The sequence below is a fragment of the Rhododendron vialii genome, chromosome 3a (assembly GCF_030253575.1).
Source record: "Rhododendron vialii isolate Sample 1 chromosome 3a, ASM3025357v1".
NCBI lineage: Eukaryota > Viridiplantae > Streptophyta > Magnoliopsida > Ericales > Ericaceae > Rhododendron > Rhododendron vialii.
This window is the reverse complement of record NC_080559.1, coordinates 10,123,221-10,148,698: the sequence shown is the minus strand read 5'-3', so window position 1 is coordinate 10,148,698 and position 25,478 is coordinate 10,123,221. Positions and strand designations below refer to the sequence as shown.

At 38.6% G+C, this 25,478-nt stretch overlaps 2 protein-coding genes and 1 long non-coding RNA gene across 5 annotated transcripts; 1 reads left to right on the top strand and 2 right to left on the bottom strand.

Annotated features, from left to right (window-relative positions):
- The first annotated feature begins 1,951 nt into the window (after nucleotides 1-1,951).
- LOC131318388 (serine/threonine-protein kinase CTR1) lies at nucleotides 1,952-19,142 on the top strand. Its single transcript, XM_058348096.1, has 16 exons — nucleotides 1,952-2,591; nucleotides 6,313-6,614; nucleotides 7,336-7,480; nucleotides 7,810-7,913; nucleotides 9,605-9,813; nucleotides 11,931-12,203; nucleotides 12,948-12,988; nucleotides 14,718-14,786; nucleotides 14,910-15,010; nucleotides 15,119-15,203; nucleotides 15,388-15,486; nucleotides 16,892-16,960; nucleotides 17,071-17,202; nucleotides 17,803-17,897; nucleotides 17,978-18,168; nucleotides 18,828-19,142. Exons 1-15 carry the CDS (start codon nucleotides 2,073-2,075, stop codon nucleotides 18,084-18,086), a joined length of 2,352 nt encoding a protein of 783 aa, XP_058204079.1. The 5' UTR covers nucleotides 1,952-2,072; the 3' UTR covers nucleotides 18,087-18,168; nucleotides 18,828-19,142.
- LOC131318389 (uncharacterized) lies at nucleotides 18,616-19,491 on the bottom strand. Its single transcript, XR_009197687.1, has 2 exons — nucleotides 19,225-19,491; nucleotides 18,616-19,161 (listed from the first exon to the last, which is right to left on the bottom strand). It is a non-coding gene; the product is annotated as an uncharacterized LOC131318389 (long non-coding RNA).
- Nucleotides 19,492-20,179: 688 nt separating this feature from the next.
- On the bottom strand, nucleotides 20,180-25,264 carry LOC131318387 (heat stress transcription factor A-3). 3 transcript variants are annotated; one of them, XR_009197685.1, is made up of 4 exons: nucleotides 24,424-25,264; nucleotides 22,227-23,469; nucleotides 22,036-22,114; nucleotides 20,180-20,390 (listed from the first exon to the last, which is right to left on the bottom strand). XR_009197685.1 is itself a non-coding variant. In XM_058348095.1 (2 exons), the coding sequence occupies exons 1-2, from the start codon at nucleotides 25,156-25,158 to the stop codon at nucleotides 22,435-22,437; spliced, it is 1,770 nt and encodes a 589-aa protein (XP_058204078.1). In that variant the 5' UTR covers nucleotides 25,159-25,264; the 3' UTR covers nucleotides 21,108-22,434. The 3 variants fall into 3 exon arrangements, 1 of the variants encoding a protein (XP_058204078.1); XR_009197684.1 differs by having other exon boundaries at nucleotides 22,036-23,469; XM_058348095.1 differs by lacking the exon at nucleotides 20,180-20,390 and having other exon boundaries at nucleotides 21,108-23,469.
- Between the last annotated feature and the right edge of the window lie 214 nt (nucleotides 25,265-25,478).

Sequence of the window (25,478 nt, the reverse complement as noted above, 5' to 3'; positions counted from 1 at the left end):
TCCCCTTTCGTCGACCCCTAACAAACACTTCGGAACTCAAGGCTTAATGAACACCAAGTTCTTACACGATTTTAGACACCTCTTAGTTAGCTCCAGGCTAAACTGGAAATTCTTGATTGCAGCTTATATATATATAATTATATAAGAAAGCAGGGATGTAGATAATCAAATTTCATGGAGGGGATTTTCCAACCCAATACTCTTATTTGATGAAAAAAAAGAAAATTGACTAAAGTCAAAAAAATTAAGTCATTCAGAATTTAAGGTCTTAAATTCTGAATAAAAAATTTGATCAACCACTTACACATATGCAATGAAACTGAATTTTTCGCAAGTCACTAAATAAAATAATTTTAAAATTATTGAACGGTTGAGATTATTTGTGCAGAACCCAGAAGTGAGACCCATGGCGTATGCACATTTTCGGTACCCCAATATTCAATACTATTAGTTGGACCTGTGACCCAAAGCTAATTGGAGGTGTATTTCACTAACTCAAATAAGTACTTATTTTTTGAATTAGAATTGATATATTACGAAAGAACAATATATTTTGTAAAATAAAAATTAAGTACTTAAAAAAAAATCTTAGCAGAACAAATAAATAAAAAAATATTTAATTTAGAAAATTGATATACACACTCCAAAAAGAAAGAGTGTGAATATTAAACTCCTTTAATTTACAAAAACTCCCCAGTATTACGACTTCGCCACCCACCAATCACAAAACCCTCTGGAAAAAAAAAAAAGAAAAAAGAAAGGAAAAGACCCCCTCCCTTCTCTCTCTCTCTCTCTCTCCGACAACAAGAGAAGAGAGCTGCTATTCCCCCCTCCCCTGACACACACCCCTCCCGGCCCCACCACCCCTTTTCCGGAATTACCCCGCCCCTTTCTCTCTCTCTCTTTCTTCCTTTTCTTCTTTCTTTCATTACAGTTTCTTTCTTTCTTTCTTTCTTTTCCTTTGCTTTCCAGTTTAATTTTTTTTTTTTCATTTTATTTCTTTTTCTTTCTTTCTAGTTTGAATTTTTTTTTCTCTTTAATAATAGGTTCTAATTCTAGGCTTTGTAAAGTAATTAAGAAAAAAAAAAGTGTTTCAATTGATCATGTTTATACGATTGTTTTTTTTTTTGTCCTTTATAGATTAAAAAATATAGTTACGAAAATAAGTATTTCAATTTTCAATCCGTTTGAATAAGTGCAAAGATGCTATTTTTTCTGATCATTTCATCCTAAATGGTCGTAATAAATTTTTGGTTCCAAAGCCTTTTAATGGACATTTTAAGAGAGTCTTAGAACTAAAAAATAAGTCTTAGGGTGTTTTGTTGAAAGGCCTTAAAAAGATATGAGTAATTAAATAAAGAAATAAATTAAAATAATATGATCAGAATAAAAAAATCTTCACACCCGTTCAAACGCATTAAAAATTGAAGCACTTAATTTTTTAACCATATTTTTTAATATATATAAACGGTCTAAAAAAATTAAGTGCTTAAATTTTCGCTCCGTTTGAATAAGTGCAAAGATCTTGTCAATATAATCAGAATAACAAGATCTTTTCACCGATTCAAATGGAGGGAAAATTTGAACACTTAATTTTTTTTAGACCGTTTATATATTAAAAAATATGGTTAAAAAATTAGGTACTTCAATTTTTAATGCGTTTGAACAGGTGTGAAGATCTTTTTATTTTGATCATATTATTCTAAAGAGACATAATCAAATTTTGTCTCTAAAGCTCTCATAATTACGTTTCTGCTCTATAGGATTGCAAATTGATGGTGCGAATTTTTTTTTAACCCAAACGTCGCCGTTTGGGGTAGCAGAGCCCAGACCAATTAAAATGGCGGAGAGAGGTAATTAAAAGGGCTGAGGGAGGGTAAAAGAGGAAAAAGGATGTGGGACCGGGAGGGGTGTGGTGTCAGGGGGGGTGGGAAAAGCAATTTACCAAGAGAAAGAGGAGAAAGCGAAATCACAGTGAGAGAAAATCTAGAGCGAGAGAGGTCAAGATCACAAAACAACAATGTCAGCGTGAGACGATTTATTGCACTCTCCGTTATCCCGACCGTGTCGACATGGACATACCTTCCAGGCGATCGAACTACACCCTGCTGAGCCAGGTACCCGACGAGCAGCCCTTGTCGGGCGACGGCAAGGGCAAGAGAGAGAGAGGAGGGGGATTCGACTGGGAGCTGGTCGACCACCGCATGGCCGGAAACCAGTCGGGCCGGATCGGTTCGATCGGCTTGCAGAGGCAGTCGAGCGGCAGCAGCTTCGGCGACAACAGCTCCCTCTCCGGCGAGTACTACCTGCCTTCGACCGAGACGACGGCGCTCGATCCCGACGATTCGCTCAGGATCGGGTCGAAGGCGAGGGCGGCGGATTTGTCGGGCGGCGGCGTGGGGTCCGCGTCGACGTCGTCGAAGAGCTGGGCGCAGCAGACGGAGGAGAGTTACCAGCTGCAGCTGGCGCTGGCGCTGCGGCTGTCGTCGGAGGCTACGTGCGCTGACGATCCTAACTTCTTGGATCCCGTGCCGGACGAATCAGCTTCGCGTTCGTTGCCTTCGGCGGAGTCTATTTCGCACCGGTTTTGGGTGAGATTTTTTCATGCTCTTACTTCCATTTCCTCATCTTAGTACTCATCTGCGTTTCCGCTGAACTAAATGGACTAAAACTTATATTTTACGGATTTTTAGGCTGGTCATTCTCCTCACATATACCCCATATAAAATACCATTCAGTGGAAACAACTCGACTACTGACATTAACCTATTGTCCAATAATCTAACCTAACGGAAACACATCATTGTCATAAATGTTTTGGATGTTTGTGAGGGGTGTTTTATTTTCTGTTAACCAGTAATTGGAGAGGCCTCCTACAGTGGGGATTGTGGGGGAGGGGGGTAGGCGGGTTTCTCACTGGCTCTAAGTTTCGGATGCACATGCAATGAATTTTCGAGTAGATATGGAGGCTGAGTTAGAGTTGAGCTTTGTAATTCTGATTGCTGTGAATCTGTGATCAATGCTCTAAACATTGCTTGGTGTTAGTTGGACGGAAAAGGAGTTAGCGCCTGGGCAAACCTAGATATTATTCGTTTTTTTAATTTTTGAAAGATATTTTCCACCTTCAAAGTGTGAGTACGAATTGATAAAAGACTAGGCAGAATGGAATTAGGACTAAAATATCAACTAAAAAGTAAGTAGTTACAGACTACAGTAATTAGGGAAATATGAAATTCAATGTTCAGAGTTCGAAATTGATGGAATGAAGTACTTAAGGGGTCGTTTGGATGGAGTATTAGCAAGGGGATGGAGTATTAGCAAGGGGCATTAGTTATGCCCCCTTGTAAGGACGCGGGCCCAGGGCTAAGCCCTTGTTTGGGAAGCCAAATGGCTGCCGGTGTTATTTCGTCGGCCCTTTTTGTAATACCGGGTAATACCGGCCAAGGGGGCATGCGGGGGTATTAGTTATGGATGGGGTTTGAGGTGTTATTAAGTTATACCCCCAATCCCTCTTGAAATTGGACAATTTCACCCCTCCTTATCCCCCTTCCCCAACCTCCTATTTGCTGGGTTTTTTGATTTAGCAGGAAAACAAAAAGAAGAAGAAGAAGAACAGAAAATCGGAGAGAAGGAAGATGAAGTGTTCCAAATTTTTAAAAAATGTGGTTAAAAAATTTAAGTGTTCCAAATTTCAATCTGTTTGAATAGGTGGAAAGATTTTAGTTTTTTAATCATTTTATCCTAAATGGTCATAATTAAATTTTGACTATAGGGCTCTCGTTGATTAGCCCTAAAAAAGTCGTAGAATCAAATATCTCTTAGGGCTAATCAACGGGAGCCATAGAGTCAAAATTTAATTATGGTTATTTAGGATAAAATGATCAGAAAACTAAAATCTTTCCACTCGTTCAAACGGATTGATAGTTGGAACACTTAATTTTTCAACCTCTTTAGACAGTTTATGTATTAAAAAATATAGTTAAAAAATTAAGTATTCCAAATTTCAATCCGTTTAAACTGGTGGAAAGATTTTAATTTTCTGATCAATTTATTCTAAATGATCATAATTAAATTTTGACTCTAGGGCTCTCGTTGATTAGCCCTAAGAAAGTCGTAGAATCAAATATTTTTTAGGGCTAATTAACGAGAGCGATAGAGTCAAAATTTAATTATGGTCATTTAGGATAAAATGATCAAAAACCTAAAATTTTTCCACCCGTTTAAACGGATTGAAATTTGGAACACTTAATTTTTTTTAAAAAACAGAATGTTATTAAAAAAATTTGTTTAATAATAATACTAAATTCGTTAATTTGTTAGTAGAAATAAATATTACGGCTTAAATTGTGAAAGAATAATTAAATTTGCAATTATATATAAAACATAATGCATAATTAATTTAGGGACTGCACAAGGGCAATAGGGTCATTTGACAGCTTTTTCTATCATCCACCCTTCCTTATACCCCTTATTAATCCTCCATCCAAACAAAGTATTATTTAATCTCTATTCTCTAATACCATCCAAACAACCTACTATTTAATACCCCCTCTATAAACATCACATCAATGTGGGCCATCCCTTATTAACTAATACCCCCTACTATCTTATCCCCCCTTATTAACTAATGCCTTCAATTCTTTTCCCGCATCCAAATGGGCCATAAAGCATAATATTGTGAGTAGTAAGATATCAAAGTCATGGACTCAAATGTTAATTCCTCCTCTTCTCTTCCATATCCCTTTAAAACATGGTCTTTATTGGACTCACAACCAAAATCCTCATCTTCCTCCTATACAATACAAACTCTTCTTCATGTAGCTTTCGTATTTCAACATATCTTCGGATTGGTCTTCGTTTGATATATATCCACTTTCTCTCTATTTTCCTTGTCCTCTTTCTTCTTCACTTTCTTCTCATTTCTTGCCCTTTGGCCTGATCTTCCTTGGTTAACTTAGGGCATGTGGATTGTTCCCTTAATTTGCTGTGAATATTCTTCCTTGGTTGGCCTAACCTAGGTCGTCCTATGAATATTCCGCTCTATACACAGCCTCTTACTAGTTTCATTTACAGGCTCTTCCTTCCAAGACAACAAGCAAGCTCTAACATCACTATGTTATTAATAATAGTGGAATCATCCAATCTCTTCTGAGCGAAGATACGACTGTTCCTCACCCTCCACAGATGATAGATTGAAGCTGCAAACGAAAGCTTCCATACAGTACTGGCAACAGAATCACTGCCACAATATCTCAGCAACCAGGATACTCTTTGCTTGTTGCTTGTTTTGTTTCTTTATTGTTTGTGTGGGTCGAATGTAGTTGCATAACATGTGTGGTTTCTACAGGGTAGATGTCAGTTGAATTCCTCATTTCATTAAGAATATAGTGGATTTCATATAAGTTCAATGGAAATGCGCCTTTCTTACATTGAATGAAAGGAAATAAACAAATGAAATTTTATGCTATTTTATTGGCAATGCAATTGATGTAAATAGTTTCTATTCGCTTTATTCAGACCAGTATTGTCAACATATCGAGTAACTCCTTCGGGGTATTTGTCTGTTGAATTGCTCATTGTATCGGGACTTTTAAGCGGCAATTTGAATTTAGGTAAGTTATGTACGTTTGGTTGATAAAATTATCTTTCTATATCATATTTTAAAAAATGTCTTGAGTTAAATGGAAGAAAGTAATGGAAAGAAATTTTAAGGTTCCCTATAAGCCTTTAACTGCACAAGTTATTAGCCCATTAGTATGTAACTGTTTTGTAAACACCACTACACCTAGATGTCAACATAAAACGTTGATCTTTTGATAGTTACACAATGAGAACTTATCCACTATGCTGCTACTACATCCCCAAAATTTGTTAGACCACTGGAGGAGAAATATTTGATCTTTTTCAGTTTGTGATTTGATTATATGTACTTCTCTTACATGGGTTTATGAGGGATGGATAGTTCCCATAATGAAGCCATGTAGAGGTATAATGCTCAATTGAGTACACTCTTTTGTAATATCAGCTCCATATGACAAAACAACTCATCGGTTAACCATTTGAATCTGCTAATTCTTTTTGAAAACTTGGTAAATTAAATGGTGTATTCGATAATGGCCAACAAATGAACCCTCTCTTATGCTTTGTTCATTTTGTTTTGCTGCTTGTACTTATCAAATTTTTTTTGTTTTGTTTTGCTGTTTGTAACGATATATTTCCATAAGTATTCTGAAAGTTAGTGTGCCTTAACTGCTGTTATGAAGTAATGCAAACTATGTGCATTAATCCTGCTTTTAAATTAATACACATCAGGTGAATGGCTGCCTGTCATACTTCGACAGAATTCCGGATGGTTTTTATTTAATTCATGGGATGGATCCATATGTGTGGACTGTATGCAATGATCTGCAAGAGAATGGTCGCATTCCATCAATTGAATCCCTAAAGGCCATTGTTCCTGGAATGGATTCTTCAATTGAAGTAATTTTGATTGATCGACGTAGTGATCATAGCTTAAAAGATTTACAAAACAGGATTGAGAGCGTCTCGCGCAATTGCATCACTACAGAGGAAGTTATTGAACATCTTGCAAAGATCGTTTGCAGTCGCATGGGGTGAGTTTTTGTCATAGCCTGTCAACAGACTCCTAGAGCTGTCTATTTCTGTCATACATTTTTGGGTTAAGTACAAATTATAAGTACAAATTACCCCCTTAATTCACCCTTTTCACTTTACCCCCTTCATCTAAAAAACCCTTCACTTTGCCCCATCAATCTATCATTTAGTATCACTTAGCCCTCTCTTCAGTCCTAATTTGAGCGTTAGATTCCGATATGACAGGCACATATGAATAAGTTATGCTTGAAATGTCCGTCTTAACCAATATATAGTGTAAAATCATTTTACGACTCATATTTGAAATATTTACAAATGACAGGATCATTAAATTAGAGTCATAGTAGGCTCCACAGAGCAAATAAACATAGAGAAGTATGTTCCTTGAATTGGATGAATGTACTTAAAAAAAGAAGTAAAGGAAATTTATAAACGTATTAAGAAAAAGCCATATATTTTAATATATAGCGACTCTCAGAGAAAGATATGTTGGTCATAAATTATCCACATGTGCATGTCATACGAGTTTAACGCTCAAATTCGGACGGAAGAGTGGAAGAAAGGGCTGAGCCATACTCATTGATAGATCAAGGGGGCAAGGTGTAAGGTTTTTTTTTTTTGATGAAGGGGGTAAAATGAAAAAAAGGTGATAGTTTGAGGGGGTAATTTGTAATTAAACCTGCATTTTTCTCTCATGAACTTTTATTTCTATCAATAAAGGGACGAAGCTTCCATGGGAGAAGACGACTTTGTCTCGGTCTGGAAGGAGGGCAGTGATGATCTTAAGGAATGCTTAGGATCTGTTGTGCTTCCAATTGGTAACCTTTCTGTGGGTCTTTGCAGACACCGTGCTTTGCTATTCAAGGTATGTTTCAAATACCCTATTAAGACATCAGTTTGATTGTTGAAATTATTTGAATTCACTTCCATAAGAGAGAGTTTTGCTGTCTCTGATTAAATTGAATATATATGCATTGCTTTTGTCGGTACTACTTTCTTTTTGCTTTGTTGGATCAGTTTTGTTTTTATTTTGGTGAGTACTTAATGAACACTTGCCTTCAACACCCCCCTCCTTGCCTTCCATTTTCTTTGATTCATAGGATTTAAATTTGAGAGGATTTTTTCCTGGTAACTCTAAAGGGTGTTCGTGCAAAATCAGTGGCAGCCTATATTTCCAACTATTTATTTATGCAGGTGCTAGCTGACACAATTGATTTACCATGCCGAGTTGCCAAGGGGTGCAAATATTGTACGACAGATGCTGCTGCCTCTTGTCTTGTTCGCTTTGGTGTTGACAGGTACTCATAATGAGATACTTTTCCGTACATATGGATTTTCATTTCAATCACGTGCAAATATGAAATCCTAAACCTACATAATCACGCATGCCTTTTTTTTGGGCCTGCTAAGACAGCTTTCACAGAGCGGTGGAGCTAGGTTTTGGATTTCAAGGGGGCCCAAGTTAAGAGGAGTAAAATTTTGATCAATGATCGTTTCCTATTCCTGAATCCTTACTATTTCTTTGTTAAAGAAAATCAACCACCAATATTTGCCATCCTTCAAATAGTAGCAGGATGCGATACATCATTCTCGATTTTGGTTCAAGTACATAAACAGATTGTGCATCGTTGAAAAGATTGGCCATCCTTCACATGTTGTAACTCACAAGTATTAGAAACGCACTGAACTTGTAGGTCTAATTGTCCACCACAAGTCGAACTGTAAAAAAACGTTTTTATAGAAGTGGAGGGGACCAAGGGTCCCTCCGGCCCTATACCCTCCTCCACCCACGTTTTCACATAAGCGGTCTATTTGTGTAGATTTTCTACAGTTAACGAAGCTGCTTGGGTTGTTAGTGTGATACTAGTTCAATTTTTTCTTCTGGCTTATTCACTAAAGTTGTGCCACTATTCTGTGATTGTTGGATTTCTGTTTGAACCGTACCAAACTGAGCCTTAATTCCAATCAATTTGGGTTGGCTACGTGAATCCGTCTTCACTGTGGGGAGAGCATCTTTTTAGTTCATGGACCAGTACCAATAATGTGTGGTCATTCTTTCATTTACCATCAGTTATTTTTGTCTTTAACAAAATTTGGGAACAACTCAAGTTATATTCTGTGTGGAAAATGTGTTTACTATTTACCCAGGGAAAACATAGGCTTAACTTTTAACTAGAGTTTGGCTTTGCCAAATATGCAAATTCATCTGAAGGAGAGAGGGCACAATATGTGGCAAAAAAATATAAATTTTCAGAGTGGCATCAGAACAGAGATTCCACTTAAAATTATTTGAATTATTTTCCAATTATTCCAGCACCTTGCATTAGAAGACTTAACTTCTTTCTTCTTTGGGACAAATGGTTTCATCAAAATGGTTAGAGGCTAGATGTGAATAATGAAGTCATCAAGATGTAGTTTCTAATTTCATTTCATTTCATTTTACACTACTTTGAGTTCCTTGAGAAATTATTGATTGAGAATTTAAGTTTGGAATGTGAAATGGTGAATACGTTGTTTGTTTTGATGCTTGCAAAAATGAATCTCGTGCTCATGTAATTGGACTTTTCTCATTAGTGACTTTCCCTCCTCCAACCACAAAAGATAGAAGAAGGATTATAATTTATAAAAAACATGAACACGCTTTAATCAAATGCATTAATGTCTACTCTATCGTAATCTATCCCCAGTGTTCTAAAAGGCGTTAGGCGCTAGTCGGGCGGCGACCCACCGCCTAGCGCCACCTTGCAATTAAGTTTTTATACTTTTTGAGAGTCCAGACCCTAGGCAGCCGCCAAGCTCCGCCTAGCCTCCCGAGCGCCTAAACAAACCGCCTAGGGGAAAATCATGGCCCACCTGGCCGCCTTTTAGAACACTGTCTATCCCTTGTATGCACATTCTTTTTTTCAATTGTTTGTATTTGCAATCTTTGTTGAATGCCTCCTACATTGGTCTTAAAATCTGGCACTAACCTTTCTATGCATCATTGCAGAGAGTATTTAGTTGATTTAGTGGGGAAGCCAGGACTATTGTGTGAACCTGATTCCTTGTTAAATGGTCCATCTTCCATCTCGATTTCTTCACCATTGTGCTTCCCCAGATTCAGACAAGTTGAACCGCCGGTTGATTTCAGGTCACTGGCCAAACAATATTTCTCAGACTTTGAATCGCTTAATATTGTGTTCGAGGACTCTTCCACAGGTGATCTCCTTGGTGTTTGAACATGTGTTTCAAACAACTGACCTCTTTCTTATTGTGTTCAGGTGCTTTGTTTGTGTGCTGTAGCACTTCCTTTTTTCCTTTCTGAAAAATCTGATCTATGAACTGTATGTGTAACCGTTGAGGATGTTTTGGTTTTAAGAGCTGCTTTTAAGTTTAACTCTTTGTTTCAATTCTCATACGTGCCCTTTGCCCTATAGTTGGACAATGGACATTTTGCGCAGGATTAGTGTGATGGAAACTCTTTACTAGCTTTGCTACAACTATAACTGATGCCATTCATTGATGGGCACTCGTTGAATGCGATTTATTTATTTTTCTTCTCTAGTGATATTATCAAGTTGTTGTGATGACATTACTACTGTTTCAATGCTTGTTTATGTTATCTGCAAACCTATGTATCCAAGTTTGTAACTTTTTAAAGTTCAAAATGAATTAATTCCAAAGGATACTAGTTTTTCAGTTGATAAGAATGGTTTTGCATGTGTTGTCTATTTGTTTATGTATAGGAAATATGTGGACAAGGATAATTACTACTAGGTGTACTTTTGGGAAAACAATGGATATCGGCATTGTTTTTGACCAATGAAATGATGAGTCCGACACATTGAACTCTGTAATCTGAAAGTTGTGTTCGGAGGCAGACATGCCGTCCAACTTGGCCAAATATGGATTTTCTTTTTCTGTTGATTGATGGAAAGTTGAGAAAAGCCTATACTTTTTGGAAAAAAGGTTAAGGAAACCCTAGAATTGGGTATTGAGTAGGTGGATGTCTCATATTTTGTATGTATTACTCCCCATTTTTTTTCTGTGCTGGAGGGACATGCAGCTGTTAGTTCCTTTATCTTTCATCTCTTTGATATCTATTAGTTTTATTTACCAAATAAATTTGTATGAGATTTTTTTGCTCCCAAACTGGTTGCTGCATCCTACCCCCTACTAAGGAACCCTTGTTTTTGCCTTTTTCTTGTGAAATTGTATCTCTATTAAAATATAACCAACACCTCTGTCCGAAAAGAGAAGTTAATATAAATACCCATGGATGACAGAAAGAAGAAAATATAGATTACTGTGAGTTACTCCTTTAATATATGCTTATCTATTTCTCAGGGTGGGATGGATTATTTGTTAAGTGTAGGCATGAGGTGATTCTGGGCTCTCACCTTAATCTGGCATAAGGTTACTTTACCCTCCTGCCTCCCTCCCCCTTCGTGGAATTTTCAGTTTGGTCTAGTTCTTTCCAGCTTCCATCAAAAAGATCATTCTTATTCTTTGTGTTTTGTAGTTTTCTTTTTCTTTGTCAAGAAACTGAATGGGTCTAGTGCGGTTACTGTTTTTAGGCGCAGCTGGATAAATGGTCCTCTGTCGTTGTTGAGTTCCTATAGATGGTAAGGGGAAATTGTGAACCTAGCAATCTCTTGACACTTGAAAGGAAAGGACAGTCAGTCCGACTGAGAGGGCAGAAGTCGGTAATGAAAAGAGTCTTGAATCAGCTCAGTACGAGGCTCGTTTGCTGATCAAATGAGCTGAACAGTGGCTTCTTTCGGATGAACAAAATTGGCCTGGAAGGCCCTTGATCAGCTTATTGGTTTATAAACATGTGCCCACTTTGTAATTCTATCAAGTTTTCATGGCTATGCATTAACTTTACATTTAATCTTTGATAGGTGCAAGTAAAAGAGATGTTACAAGTTATTTTTAACTACCTAAACAAGCAGAGTCAAGCTGAGCTTCGGCCCAAGGTTGTGAATACTAACCCAGTCCATACAAGAATAGCTATCTCGTCACAAACTTGAAGCAAACATGCCCTTTAGAATCACCAGGCCATTTTTCCACATCCATGGAAAAAGTTTTTTTTGTTGGACCCTCGAACTTATTGAGTAATGTAAAGAAGAATGTATGAGTTTAAATGTGGTTTCTATGCCTTGTTTGATACCTATGTAACGAGTTTTTGCCTGTTCCTTCTATTTTACTAAAAGGTTGAAATTGATTGCATGTGAAAGCAAAGTGTGATGCTTGGGAACAGGAAAAGTTAGTTTCAATGATCATCCAACCGATGTTGCTTTCTGAGTTACGAGGTTACAAAATCACTCTCGCAGGTATTATTGTTGACGGCAATGCTGGTAGACAGTGCATGGATATAAACAGAGCTGTGCCTAGTTCGAGCGACAGCAATGAAATTCTTGATAGGGAGCAGCTGTTTGAATCATGTAATCCTCGCACAAACATGGTCAAAGATCCAGTCGCTCAGAAGCATTTCCCAGCTGTTGGTCAAGCGGTTCCAAGTAAACCATGTAATAACTTTTCCTTTGAAGGGGAAGATTTGGACATTCCATGGAGTGATCTCGTTCTGAAGGAGAGAATTGGATCAGGTATTTTTTCCCTGGTTGAAGGATTGTTATATTCCTTACATTGTGTACTTCGTAAATTAGTACGACCATGTGACTTTTCCTAGTGTTGCAAGAGTTTGGATATTGTCTCAAGTTAGTTAATTACCACTCCTGACCTAGTACATCCCATGGAGTGACCTCGTTCTGAAAGAGAGAATTGGATCAGGTATTTACTTGTGGTTGGACGATCATTAGATTCGTAACGGTGGTGTATTTCTTAATTAGTATGATTTGTACCTTTCTTAGTTTTGCAAAGTGTTTGGAGCTACTCTCGCACTAGCTAATTATCGCTCCAAAACTGGTATATGAGCTTGGGCGGCATCTTTGCTCATTGCCAATTGATTTTGAGTTGGATGCTATAACATAGTGTCACTTGCCAGAGCTAGATTCGGGGAGGCGTTTGTACAAGACTTTAGATTGGTTCCCCCTTTGTTTGTGCAAATTAGCACACTTTGTTTCGTTTTCATCATATGTTTTGGATGATTTATCTCCCTCTTCACGTGTGAGTTAGTGGTTGAATGTGCAGTGGAGTGTACAGAGCTTTTCCATATCAGTTTACTATTACCTCTGTAACTATTGGATGGGTTGGGAAGTGGGCTGCCTCTCTTCTCATTGCCAATTGATTTTGAGTTGGAAATTTTAATACGAAGTGCAATTTTTCTTGTTACCTTGTATAAGACTGTATCTAGACCAATTTAGACGAAGTAACTTGGTGAATTTTTTCAGGTTCTTTTGGTACAGTCCATCGTGCTGATTGGCATGGCTCGGTAAGTAATCCATATCTGCACTCGATTACTATTGGACACTTTTATGCTCTGACATTTAAAATTGGAGTAATGCAGTTATTGTTGTTGTACAACTATATATCTTAACCAGTGCTAATGTGCAGAACCTATTTGGGCTTTTGGTTTTAAGGCGTCATGAAAACTCATTCATTAGCGATGGTGACAACCTCTAATAGTAAAGCCATAGTATTGATGGCAGCTGATTACATCTGCGCAGCTCATCTGTGCTGTGTGACCCTGTTATTCTTTTTTGCCTTGTGAGAGGAGGCTTGTTTCATTGATACACAAGAATAGCATAAATTGTGGACATCAATGCAACTTTTAGTGTTTGAAGTGCTTTGAGTTTCATTTGGACATAGTTGAAACTTGTATTATTGTTGCTATTATCCTATCTTGTTTGTTAAATTGACCTTTAGTCTGTGGAAACTCCAAAAGGTAGCTTGCATATAGTGAAACCATTGACTCTTTTGAAATTCGTATAGTTTGATGATTGTGAAGAGTTCTTTTTTGTGGTTACAAGGTTGTATGCTATAGCATGGTTCGTAGGTAGCATCAAGTTGTTGCTTATTATGATTCGAGTTGTTAGAGCTTGCCCAGCAGTATGTGGCAGTTAATTATCACCTCCTAAGCTAATGTGAACCTGGGCTACTTGTACACTCATTGCCCTTTGGTTTGGGTTGGATGCTTTAACTTAGTGTGGGAACGTTGATTCTAGGAGGTCTTGGGTTCTCAAGTCTCTCTGTTTGCATTGTGCTTCTCCCCTTTGCATTCTGTTTCGCTCTATGTGGATGTTGCACGGCCGGTGTTGGATATTGTTGAGAGTATAAATAATAAAGTTGCCCCTCTCTCCAACAACTTAAGCTTTTAGTTGAGTTGGTGGTTAACAATCTAATATGGTATTAGGCAATAGATTGTGTATTCGAACCTCACCGGCCACCTAATGATTAAAATTTACACGTGCTTAGCCCGCTTGTGCAGGAGAGCTTGGCTACATGTGAGGGGGCATGTTGAGAATATAAATGATAAAGTTGCCCCTCTCTCTGACAGCCTAAGCTTTTAGATGAGTTGGTGGTTAACAATCTAATGGATATGATGTATGATCTAGGGCCCATTTCTTAACGACGTAAGCTTTTGGGACAATTAGTGATTTTACAGGTTCTCAGAGTAGGCTTTCAAAGGCTTTTGGATAAGACTCTTGATTTCTTTTGGAATTGATTCCCCCTTGTTTGTGCTACTTTGTTTTGTTGTAAACTCTATATCATTGGCCATATTATGAAACATTTGTTTACCCTGCACGTGCAAGTTTGGGGGCCACACTGCCCCGTGAAGAAATTATCCCCTCGCAGATTAGTGTACGAGCCTCAGCGCCCAATCCCCTCTTGTCATTTAGTTTTGAGTTGAATCGTCAACAAGAGTTTTTTCAAGTAGTTTCTGGGAAAGTATCCCACTTGCCTATTTTATTTTTCTGTTGATTTTGTAGCAATCTCCATCACATAAGGTGGAAATCTTTTCCTTCTGGTTGCTTTTTAATGTTTTGAGAAGTTTTCTTTTGTTATCACTCTTCTTTAGGTTCTCTTTGTTTAGTTTCAATTTTTTTTTGAACGGCTTTATTTAGTTTCTTGGTGACGTAATTTTTGCTAGTTTTAAGGGATTAGCGTTGTTTTGGTGGCATCATTCGCTCATATGCTATATGAAATCTTATGTCTTCCAGGAAGTTGCTGTGAAGATTCTTATGGATCAAGACTTTCATCCAGAGCGCATCAGGGAATTTTTAAGGGAGGTAAGGATCATCTTTTTTCTGGATGAACTGGCTCTGACATTGAGAAATATCAGGTTAATGGCTTATGTTAAATATTGATGGTCATTTATTGGTACTTTCTAACTTCACTACTTATGTTTTTAGGTTGCAATCATGCAACGATTGCGGCACCCAAATATTGTTCTTCTTATGGGTGCTGTTACTCAGCCCCCAAACTTGTCCATAGTTACAGAATATCTATCAAGGTTTGTACTGTCTCTTGTAGTTTCCTTAACATCATTATGGTAATTAGATATTGTCAAGAGCATTCTTCTGAGTAGTTAACTGACTGCAGTTGTGTCTTTGAACTGCAGAGGCAGCTTGTATAGACTTTTGCATAAACCTGGCGCAAGGGAAGTGTTGGATGAGAAGCGTAGGTTAAGTATGGCTTATGACGTGGTATGAACTTAAGTTTCGAAAGCTGTGTTGTTGTATCTTTGCTTACCCATCTTGCTGTCTCATGATTTCATCATACTGATAAAAGGCCTTTCAGCTTTGGGCATTTTTTTCCTGTCCTTCCATGTTCTCTTCTTAATTGGCTTCTGGAATTCTGGCTTAATCGTTAACCGCTTGGTTTTTTCAGGCAAAGGGAATGAATTATCTTCATAACCGCAATCCTCCTATTGTTCATCGAGATTTGAAGTCTCCAAATCTTTTGGTTGACAGAAAGTATACAGTGAAGGTGAGAATAAGGAATTCCGTGAGAATAGGAGATACTTCCAGTCTGTCTTGATGATTAATTTTCTCTAAGTTATTTAAATTAAGGCTCACTTTCAATTTTATCGACATTGAATTTGGAATTTTGGTAATTAGAAATAGATTTTACTTCGCTTAGCGTTTGTTCTTTGTTTTGATTTAGTAGACCATCTCTAGATCATTTTATTGACCATGCTGTGTTGAAGAATGCTGACTTGAATGTTAGAATGGAGATAATGCAGTACAAAGCAAAGTTTGTTTATTGGGCAACATTTAGGATATAAGTTTTTCAGTTATACAACTCTTTAATTCTTAACCGTGGATTTTGAGGATGAACTTCCTGTGTTAAAAGACTTAAAAGAAGTGCAACTTTGCATGCTAAAAGATTCATTGTTGAGTTCCTGGTTATCACTATGACATTGAATCCGCAGGAAAAGGACTTTTAACCTTTCTGAATTTCGCCTTTTTTTGTGTGCCTTGTTTGTTCCCAACGTTATAGTCATACGTGCAGATGTATGAACTTTGTACTAATCTTCAGTGCTGCTTTTCCACATCAATGTTGTTCTAGTACACTTCACCAAGCTAGTATGCTGGTACTCGTAGGCTCTATTGAATAATGATGGAGATCGTTTCACTGATGGTTGCATTTTTGGAATCACAACATTCTAATATCATCTCAGGGTGTTATTCATGTTTACAAATTAAAGCATTGGTTGTATTTACGAGGTCTAGTGATCAATGTAATTCTAGGCCCTAGGTACTGAGTGGTGGTCATTTTTTTTCTAGCCTCTGCAGATATTGCTGTTTTCGTATTCACCATGTTGTGTAGTTTCTGGCATGCTGTATTCTTAGTTCCTACTATTGTGAATGTTCTAACATTTGAATTTCTCTTCCATTCTACGTTCCCGAAACCAAAAGGCACATTTCATCATAGGGTGAGGAGGTAACCTTGGCTGACATTTTTCGGCCGGACCACAGTCTTGACCGCTACCAATTTAGTAATGCCCTTGTATAAGTCCATTCTTTCTTGCATCATAGATAAGGTAAAGAAAACGAGACGAGATCTTTTGTTATTACATTGAAAATCGGTATTTGTCTGCAACGGATTTCCATGCTTAGTTTCTTTAATGTTTTAAATGAAAGTCTGTTCTGTTAGGTGGTGGTAATACCTTTTTATTAATTTGCTCTTATACGTTTCCAGTTAGAAATGGTATTATATTGCAGTATACTTGACAAAACGATTTTTATTCTGATTTATGTACTGAACTGCGTAAAATGCATGCACACTGTAGATATGCTAATTTGTAATCTAGTTCCATTTTTGTTCTTTGTTGGATGTTGCTTTTATGCTTAAGCATTTAGACTAAGTTCTTGTCTATTTGTTCACTCAGGTCTGTGATTTTGGTCTTTCCCGCTTAAAAGCAAACACATTTCTTTCCTCAAAGTCAGCCGCAGGAACTGTATGTTTTATCCAGATCTGATCACATGATTACTCCAACTTGTCAGCCATAGATGGTGTGGGTCACATCTTTCACTAAATAAAATACTCTTCTTTGTTTTATTTTAATAGCCTGAATGGATGGCACCAGAAGTTCTTCGTGATGAACAATCAAATGAAAAATCAGATGTATACAGCTTTGGCGTGATATTGTGGGAACTTGCAACATTGCAACAACCATGGAGTACTTTAAATCCAGCACAGGTTTGTGTGGTGTGGTTTATTGATATTAGTGAAACTATGTAAGCCTGTGTTGAGGAGTTTCGGAATTGGGAATAGGAAAATAGTGTTAACCAGCATCTATGCAATAGACTGGAGATGAATCTGAGTTGACTGGGAAACACCTCAAACCAAAACTTACGAAGGTTGAAAGTTCTCCATCCTGGTCAAATACATTCCCAATTGTCAACATATGACTGCTTTCTCCCACAAAAGGCTGTAGCATTTAAGCTCGCTTGAGTCTTAACACCAAACTGTTGCTAGTTGTCAAAACAAGAAAGAAGACAAACAGCGGCTTGAGATCATAAATAGTTTGTAGGTGGACTGGGGGCTTTATATGGAGCTTTATTGATTAGAATATGGAAATTTTCTTCTTTTTTTTTCTTCTTCTTTTGTGCAACAAGCACTTTATAGAGAGGTCTCCGACTTGGGCCACATCTCTGAAAATAGTTGCACTACAGTCTTTTCGTTGTATAATTTCATTCTCTTCACTGGTTGGTTTAGACTTCAGCTTGCAGACTCATGTAAGCATACGATTCTAGTAAACCTAATTCAGGAGATAATCTCAATGAATGCTGTCTTTAGGTTGTAGCTGCTGTTGGTTTTAAGGGCAAGAGGCTTGATATTCCGCGCAGTTTAAATCCTCAAGTAGCAGCCTTAATTGAAGCTTGCTGGGCGAAGTGAGCTGAAATTTTCATTTCATGTAGTACCCTCCAATGCAGTGTAAATTTTCTTTAAACAAGTTTTTGTTGCTCTGCAGTGAGCCCTTGAAACGTCCGTCCTTTTCCGGTATCATGGAAACCTTAAGGCCTTTGATTAAACCTCCAACAACTCAACCAGTTCGTGCAGAAATGGACTTACTCACATGAAGAAAAATCTAGTTGATGCACATAAATTTCATTCTTTCGATGATCCGATTTTTGGTCAGAAATGCTGCTCGGATAATCTCAGGTGTGTCCATCTGGAAAACTGCAGCTTTTGATGATTATTACACTTTCAAATAGTTTTTTCAATTTCGGTAAACCTCAAACTGATTACTGATACTTAGCTGCCAAGTACATTCAGCTGGGTGGTATAACGGCTTCCCAAAGCCAAACACTTGTATATGCCTGGTAATTTATCTTTGCTTTTTAATGCTGTCTATAACATTTAATAAATAAAAAACTTCCTACTAAACTCTTCTTCCCTTTTCCCCATCGTTTTTCCTGAGTTGGTATTTGTGATTATCTGTCATAATAGGACCAAAATGGAATTTTTGTCACAATGATATGATGCAGTCATTAGCATCACATTAGTGTCTGTGGAAATCACAAATCACATGCATTCATGGCTGCTAAAATCAAATCAAGGTTGGAATCGGTCTGTGAAATAAAAACATGGATAGTAGGGGAATGCCACTTTGTTTTTTGATCGGCCAGGGGAATGCCTCTTGGTAATTGCATTGGTGTAAAACTGGTTGAATTTAGGTGTTCTTTAAGGATTGCAATAAATGGTAAATTTTTGCCTCTTAGATCTGCAATTTTCTGCTGTTTAACTGGTCCTCTTCTCTCTTTTCCCACAGGAATTTGTGTATGTTTGACAATCCTACTTGTTATCATGATCTCATGCAGGACCCATTTTGTACATGTTCATTTGCCTAGAGAATAGTTATTTGTCATTCAATCCAAGAAGCTGCTGTTGCTCTTCAGGAGATTACTATCCTCATTTCCATACTTGGTCTTCTCAAGAAAAATGATTCCGTTCGCAATTTTATGATCAAATGCCAGCAGGCGTGATCTGTTTGCCCATAGTTTTGACATTATGCTTTATTGTAACAGAGGTCAGCTTAGACTAGGAGAGGCAACATGGATGACACATTCCTGGAATGAGTGTTCATAGCCCGTCCATTATATTACCCTCATTGAAAAGGTTAATGAATTAGCGCAGAGCTCTCTCTCTCTCTCTCTCTCCCCCCCCCCCCCCCACACACACACACACACACACACACACACACACATGCGCGCGCACGCATACACACACTCTTAATGCACTGAATATTGAAGAGTGGGTGTAAGTGGCTTTGCATTAGTCCAAACTGCGATGAAACCTGGGCTGGTGCTGTCTTGTGTGCTAGTTGTACCCTCTTTCTAATGAGTAATCTGGAAGCAAGATTCAATTCACCTCTTTCCCCCCCCTCCTATCCTGTTTCTTAATGAAATCAGAATAAATACTTGTGAGTATTCAGCCAATTATTTGCAGTATTTCAAGTTTCCTAGTTGCTGCTGCCGTTTCCGTGTTTCCACTGTAGGAGAAAACGTCGCAGACTTTTTGCGCGGTATATTAATTTGAACATACTCCTTATAAAAATAACACTGTTTCAGCACCGAAATGTTTCCCACATTTGAACACCACAGCTTCGACAACTTTAATTGCCAAAAAATTTAACAATTATCATATCGATTGAGCGTTGCTGGAGTGAAAAGACATGCCAGGAACAAAATCATTTCGGGGGTTCTTTCCAATAAATGTACATGACCGTGTGGTGAAAATCAATCACATTTGGGAAGGGATGAGTCGAATTTCCTGAATGGCAGAAACTAGATGAGAATGACTTGTGGGGACTGCTCCTCTGGTTCGCCTGCACTGAGAGAAACACAGGGAGACTTGTTTGACCGATGCTGTCGGAAAAGTACTGAGACTGAAACGTCGGAAAATGGAGGAAAAAAGAACAAGCTGAAAATGTTATCAAATGAACATGTAGGAATTGAGCACACCTCTCCCCCTAAGGGTGTTGCCTTTTTCTAGTGCGAGTGTACTTGGCTAGCAACAAGCAAGTTAGGGTTCGGAATTCAGAGCCCATGCCTCCTCCCCGCCAAGATCACCCCAAGGCCTTCGGCATCCAGGATCTGCTTCTCGAAATCCTCAGGTGGCTGTGAGCGGAGAGTTAACAAGTCATTAAAATTTGCAACAAACAAAAGCAGTTGGAGATTGAAGCTGACTATTGCAAGACTACTGTGACGATCCGAATTTTTACATTTGCCTCAAAATAATTACATCTCCAATAATTACAAGTCCTCAAGACAAATATACATGGTGGGCCTAAAAACCTCCAAAATGTTACAGATTTTCTACGCAATCTCTAAACTTGAGTCTTTCAATACTCCAACTCGGGTTCCCACTAACTTTCTCTGCACCTGAAAAAAATAAAAGGCCGGGTAGTATATGCAATACGAGGACAATTAACAAGACTAGCAATAAGATTATGCTCAATGAACGAGGATAACAAATCAATTAGGATCACTTTCATTTGTAGCCTCATACTCGGCAACATGCCAAGCACCATCTAGGTCTAAACTCTATATGGGGCACATGGGCCCCATAAATATTTTGGACTCCCCGTAGGGTAGTCAATCGTATATCTTTCATAACTCTGTGACCCGGTGGACTTGCACATTTACAAATCTGTTCCATGGCTTTCAACAAAATATTTCATTTATGTCACGATAAAAGAAGTGACAATAATCGAGTCAATAAGCATAGAGATCAAATGAGTACAAATATGAGAGAATCAAAGAATACTCGCAAAGAGATTCAGCTAGAAATGTATTGCACACTACCCGGTACCTTAAGATAGTGATAGTTGTTGCACGTTCTGAGATTCAATACGACCGATTGATTCTCATGCTCACTATCAATATTATCAAGCATTCCTCAAAGCCGAAAGGCTGTCCATGAAGACTAAAGTGTTTTTCTCATTTTCTTTATCTTGAAACTCACCTATTTCTTCTTCTAATACATCACGAGACCTCCCTTTATAAATAGAACTTAATTTGTTTTATTTTTCTCATATTAATACAGATGACAGGAGCACATGCTCTTTAAGACATATGGGTACACCTCAATTTTTCCCCCCCTTATAAAAGCCCACATTTTGCCATCTATACACACCCATGCATAATACCACCTCTATTTTCTTTCTTCTTCTTTTTTTGGTTTAACTAATTCTATAATTAGGGGCGTTGCAACTACAGAGCATTGGACCTTTTTTATATCCACCCCAAAAGAGAAACGTTCAATTTAACTTGTGCGCCGTCAAGAAAATACCCGAATAGTAAATCAAACGGAAACAACACCACAATTTTAACGATAGGACCTCAACCTGAACATTATTATTCAAATCAATCACAGATTCAGCCCTAAAGAACTATACGGAATGATCTTAATTTAGAATGGACGAATGGGGTATTTCCATCGCTGTGATTTATTGTTAGAAACTGATCTTTTCGAGAGCTAGCTAGGGTCCAGGAAAATCCATGCGGACATGACAGGAAGCACTCTGTTAGGATGAGCCCGAAAATGAATGAAAGCTGCCTTCTACAAACTAAAGGGCACCAAATTTGAACAAGACGGCTCCTTCAAGTAAAAAGTCCTAGCAGCTATGCTATGATGTAAACTCTTCAAGCACAAAAGAGAAGTAGAAGAAATTAAAGAAAGTTTTAGACACATCACTGAATAACAGACGGAAAAACGAAAGCACATTGTTGATGTGTTGATGAAAACACGCTAGTGGAGTATATTTCTAACATGATAACAGAAGGAAAATCAGATGTAGATCTGTAAATGAAAAGAGCAGCTGTAGTTCTATTACTGACTCTAGGCATCCTACAGACACAAAATGGTAGAAGTTCAGTTTGCACTTGCCACCAACTAATACGAAATCTTAAGAAGAGAACTACGCATAGGGAAAACAATGAGTGTGTACGCCAGCCAATGAATGATATTGCAATATGCCGAGTAAAAAAACATAAAAACAAAAGATATGTAATAGGACCATCGTACCAGGAAATGCCTATAAAGAGCGTGAACCAAAGCCACGTTGAAGCATGCAGTAGGATCCCAATTCCCAAACCACGCAAACCTGCAGAGTTCATAACTTAATTACTCCATATTTGTTAGTGAGAAAAGCTGCAGCTGGAGCAATAGCTCATAAAACACCACATTCACCAAAACATACAACATTAGAGCCATACCATTGAACAGGTAAATGTAACCAGTTTGGCAATGAAGAAAATGTAGAAAAATGAATCTAAACCGAATGGAAGATGGCAATCCAATCCAATCCAATCCAATCAATATATTTAAAAATGGAACGTTCAAAGTCAAAAACCCTTTATCCTAGAAAGTAATAACTAGGGCCAGGATCCACAAGGGCCGAAGCAGCCTAAAGAGGATGGAGCCCTAAGGCTCCGTTTGTTTCAGACTCTCATCTTTTTGCTGATCAGGCTCGTCAAACTGAGATTCATCACCTGGAAGCTTCTCAACCCCTGAGTTTCCACCTGCCTGCGGAAAACCTAAATCCCAAATATCAGATAAACTGCTTGTTACTCCCAATTCTGGCATGTCATAGTTGCCAATATTAGCCCATAACTCATCGCTAGAACTAGACACACCAACACCCCCTTCAAAACCCATGCTCCATATGTCCTCTTGCTTTTCCATACCTTCGATTCCTGGAGAAAAGAACTCCGCCAAATTCTTTTCCTTTCCCAAGTCTTCTGGAAATGATACGAAATATTCAGGAGGGATCGCTTCTTGTGGAACCACTACACTCTTTCCTTTGAAAAGAGGGTCTTCAGGTCCAAGGCCTGAAAGCCCCTCTGTAGTAGGCTCTGGTTCAATACTCTCACTTTGAGATGGCATGCTTTCTGCACCCAAATCAAGATTTCCTACCGTATCTTGAAACAGAAAATCGAGAATCTCTTTAGAAGAGGGGACTAAAGTGAGGTCAGGTCTATAATTTTCAAACTGGGCTTCCATGGATGACTTCAGTTTAAGAGGTTCATTTTGCTGGTGTTTTAAAAACTTCCTCATTGTTCTTGGAGAAGTAAGAGCTGTTTGGTCCTTCTTTCGGGGAAGACGCGCTAAGAACTCCGGATTTTGAAATAGCTTTGCCAAGAACGAAACCATCTGCTTTTGCCTCTGCTCTGCTGCTTGGAGCTTCTCGTTCACTGCTTCCACGTGTTGTACTGTACCGCGCTGCTGCTGCTGCAATTCGACAACTTCCTGCATCATCAAACTCCTCTCTCTCCTCAGTCTCTCCAACTCACCTTCCACTCCTGCTTTTCCTACTTCTCCAGAAGACACGGCTTGTGTTCCACTCGGCTGGCCTTGAGGTGACCTGCGCCTTTGTATGCTCTTCAGCAGATGTCTTTTCCCTCGCAAGAAACTTTCATGCGCGAATTCCCACTTATCAGTGTCTATCTTGCGAAATCCCTGAATACAATTTACCCAAAAGGATTCAAGAGTGAATGGGGCAGGAAAAAAAAACCAATTCACAAGATTAACGAATCGTTACACAACACAAGTTGAAGGCGTCAAATTCCATGCAGTCGGAGAGGACCTGCGATGGACTAGAATAGCTATCTGTAAGCTGCTACACAATTCTTGAACACATAACGGTAAAAGTGAGATGCTATGAACTTGACAACATGAACAACATTGAACTTTTCAATTTAATCTTAAATCCTACCTGCCGACGATGACTATCATCAATCCAGTAGATGTTTGAAGGAGGAAATCGTTATTTTGGTCGATAAGAAGAACAAATAAGTATCTTCTCAGCTCTATGTATCCGTCTCATGAATGAAGAGCCTTAACCCCATTCTTATTATCATTGAACTTTAGTAATCGACTTTGCTATACAAGCAATGAACAAGATTCTACAACAGCTAGCAACTGACAATACATCTAGAATCTCTTAATTGACTTCGCTATATGAGCAATGAACAAGATTCTACAAGAGCTAGCAACTGACAATACATCTAGAATTCAAGAGACTGAATCCCTATTTCCAAGCACCAAGCTTATGACAAGAAGAAAATCCCAAGCATTTTATGACAACAACATGGATAGCATAAGCATCATTCATTGCCTTTCCAAACATATTTATTTGAACAGAGCAAACATTTCTCCAATTTTCATCAAGTGATATATACATGGTACACTGCAATTACTACCAACAAAGTGTTGAATCCCGGGCGATCGATCATCGTTAGAGTCGATTACAAAACAAACATAATTACACAAGAACAAAACAACAAGAATTAATAATTACAACAAAATTACATACTAAAACTACTTCTACTTCTGCACAAAAAAGAACAAAGAAGGAAATTACATACAGACTAACACCAGCCCTTACAGGCTGTGTGTTAATGGAATACCCACATAAGTGTTCAGTTGGCGAACAAAACTCGAGAAATTGTTGTGCTTGAAATTCCTCGGAAGAACGATCCTCGAGAACTCCACCGGGTCCCACACGACGAAGCTCCCACCCGTGTTCCCCCACGATATTACCGGGTCTAAACTCGGGTCATCGACGAGGTCGAAAGTTTTGGACAAGAAGGGCGGTATCGGAGTGCCCTGCAGACGTTCAAGCGGCTGGGGAACGCCCAAGTTTTCCCCAGTATTGGTTCCATTTGGTAAAGATGGAACATTTATGATAGGGACTTCAAATTCAAGCTCATCCGGGTCCGGGTATGACTCGAAGTCCCTGAAAGGAGGGATGAAAGGTGATGGAGAAGGAGATGATGGCCCAACAAAGTGTATAGGCAAAGGGTATGGCTGAGAAGGGATTGGAAAATATGACGACGTCGTTTCGGATTGGATTGTTGAGAACCCAGATTCTAATAATAGAGGCGAAGTATAATCTGAGTTCTCAACCAGGGTCTGAATTTCTGGCTCAGACCCGGGCGGGCGAGACGAGGAGGACGCAGAAGAGGAAGAGGAAGAGGAGAGGGATTTTGATGGTGGAAGGAAGGACTCTTTATCAGGACTCATTGTTTGGTTACGGATACGGAAATGGAAACCCAGATTTCTGAAGTGATTTTGGGTTTTTGGAGAGAGAGAGAGAGAGAGAGAGAGAGAGACGAATGAGAGAAATGGGGGAAACGAAAGGGGCATGAGGGGGGGATTTATAGGTTGTGCCGAGCAGGTAGGTGTTTGAGTAAAAAAAATCTTGGAAGGCGGTGGTGTCGGCTGTCTGTTGCGGGGTGGACGCGACAAGTTCTGTTCACGGACGCGGGAGATGGCCAGATGGGTGCTGATGTGGGGAGAGAGAAAGAGACATGTTGGGCACATGCGCGTCTCTCGAAAACTTTCCGAACAACTGTAACTTGTGAGTGCGAGAATTAAGATTGCAAACTCAGAGTCATGATTCAGAAGCGAAAGCCATTTTGAAAGGAGAAAAAACAGTGACGAAGGCTTTGCGCAATGACCACGAT

Coding starts and splice junctions, on each gene's coding strand:
- LOC131318388 (XM_058348096.1), top strand. CDS start 2,073: ATGGACATACCTTCCAGGCGATCGAACTACACCCTGCTGAGCCAGGTA. Junction 2,592..6,312: donor CTATTTCGCACCGGTTTTGG/GTGAGATTTTTT, acceptor AATACACATCAG/GTGAATGGCTGCCTGTCATA. Junction 6,615..7,335: donor ATCGTTTGCAGTCGCATGGG/GTGAGTTTTTGT, acceptor CTATCAATAAAG/GGACGAAGCTTCCATGGGAG.
- LOC131318387 (XM_058348095.1), bottom strand. CDS start 25,158: ATGCCCCTTTCGTTTCCCCCATTTCTCTCATTCGTCTCTCTCTCTCTC. Junction 23,470..24,423: donor TTCGCCAACTGAACACTTAT/GTGGGTATTCCA, acceptor AATTGTATTCAG/GGATTTCGCAAGATAGACAC.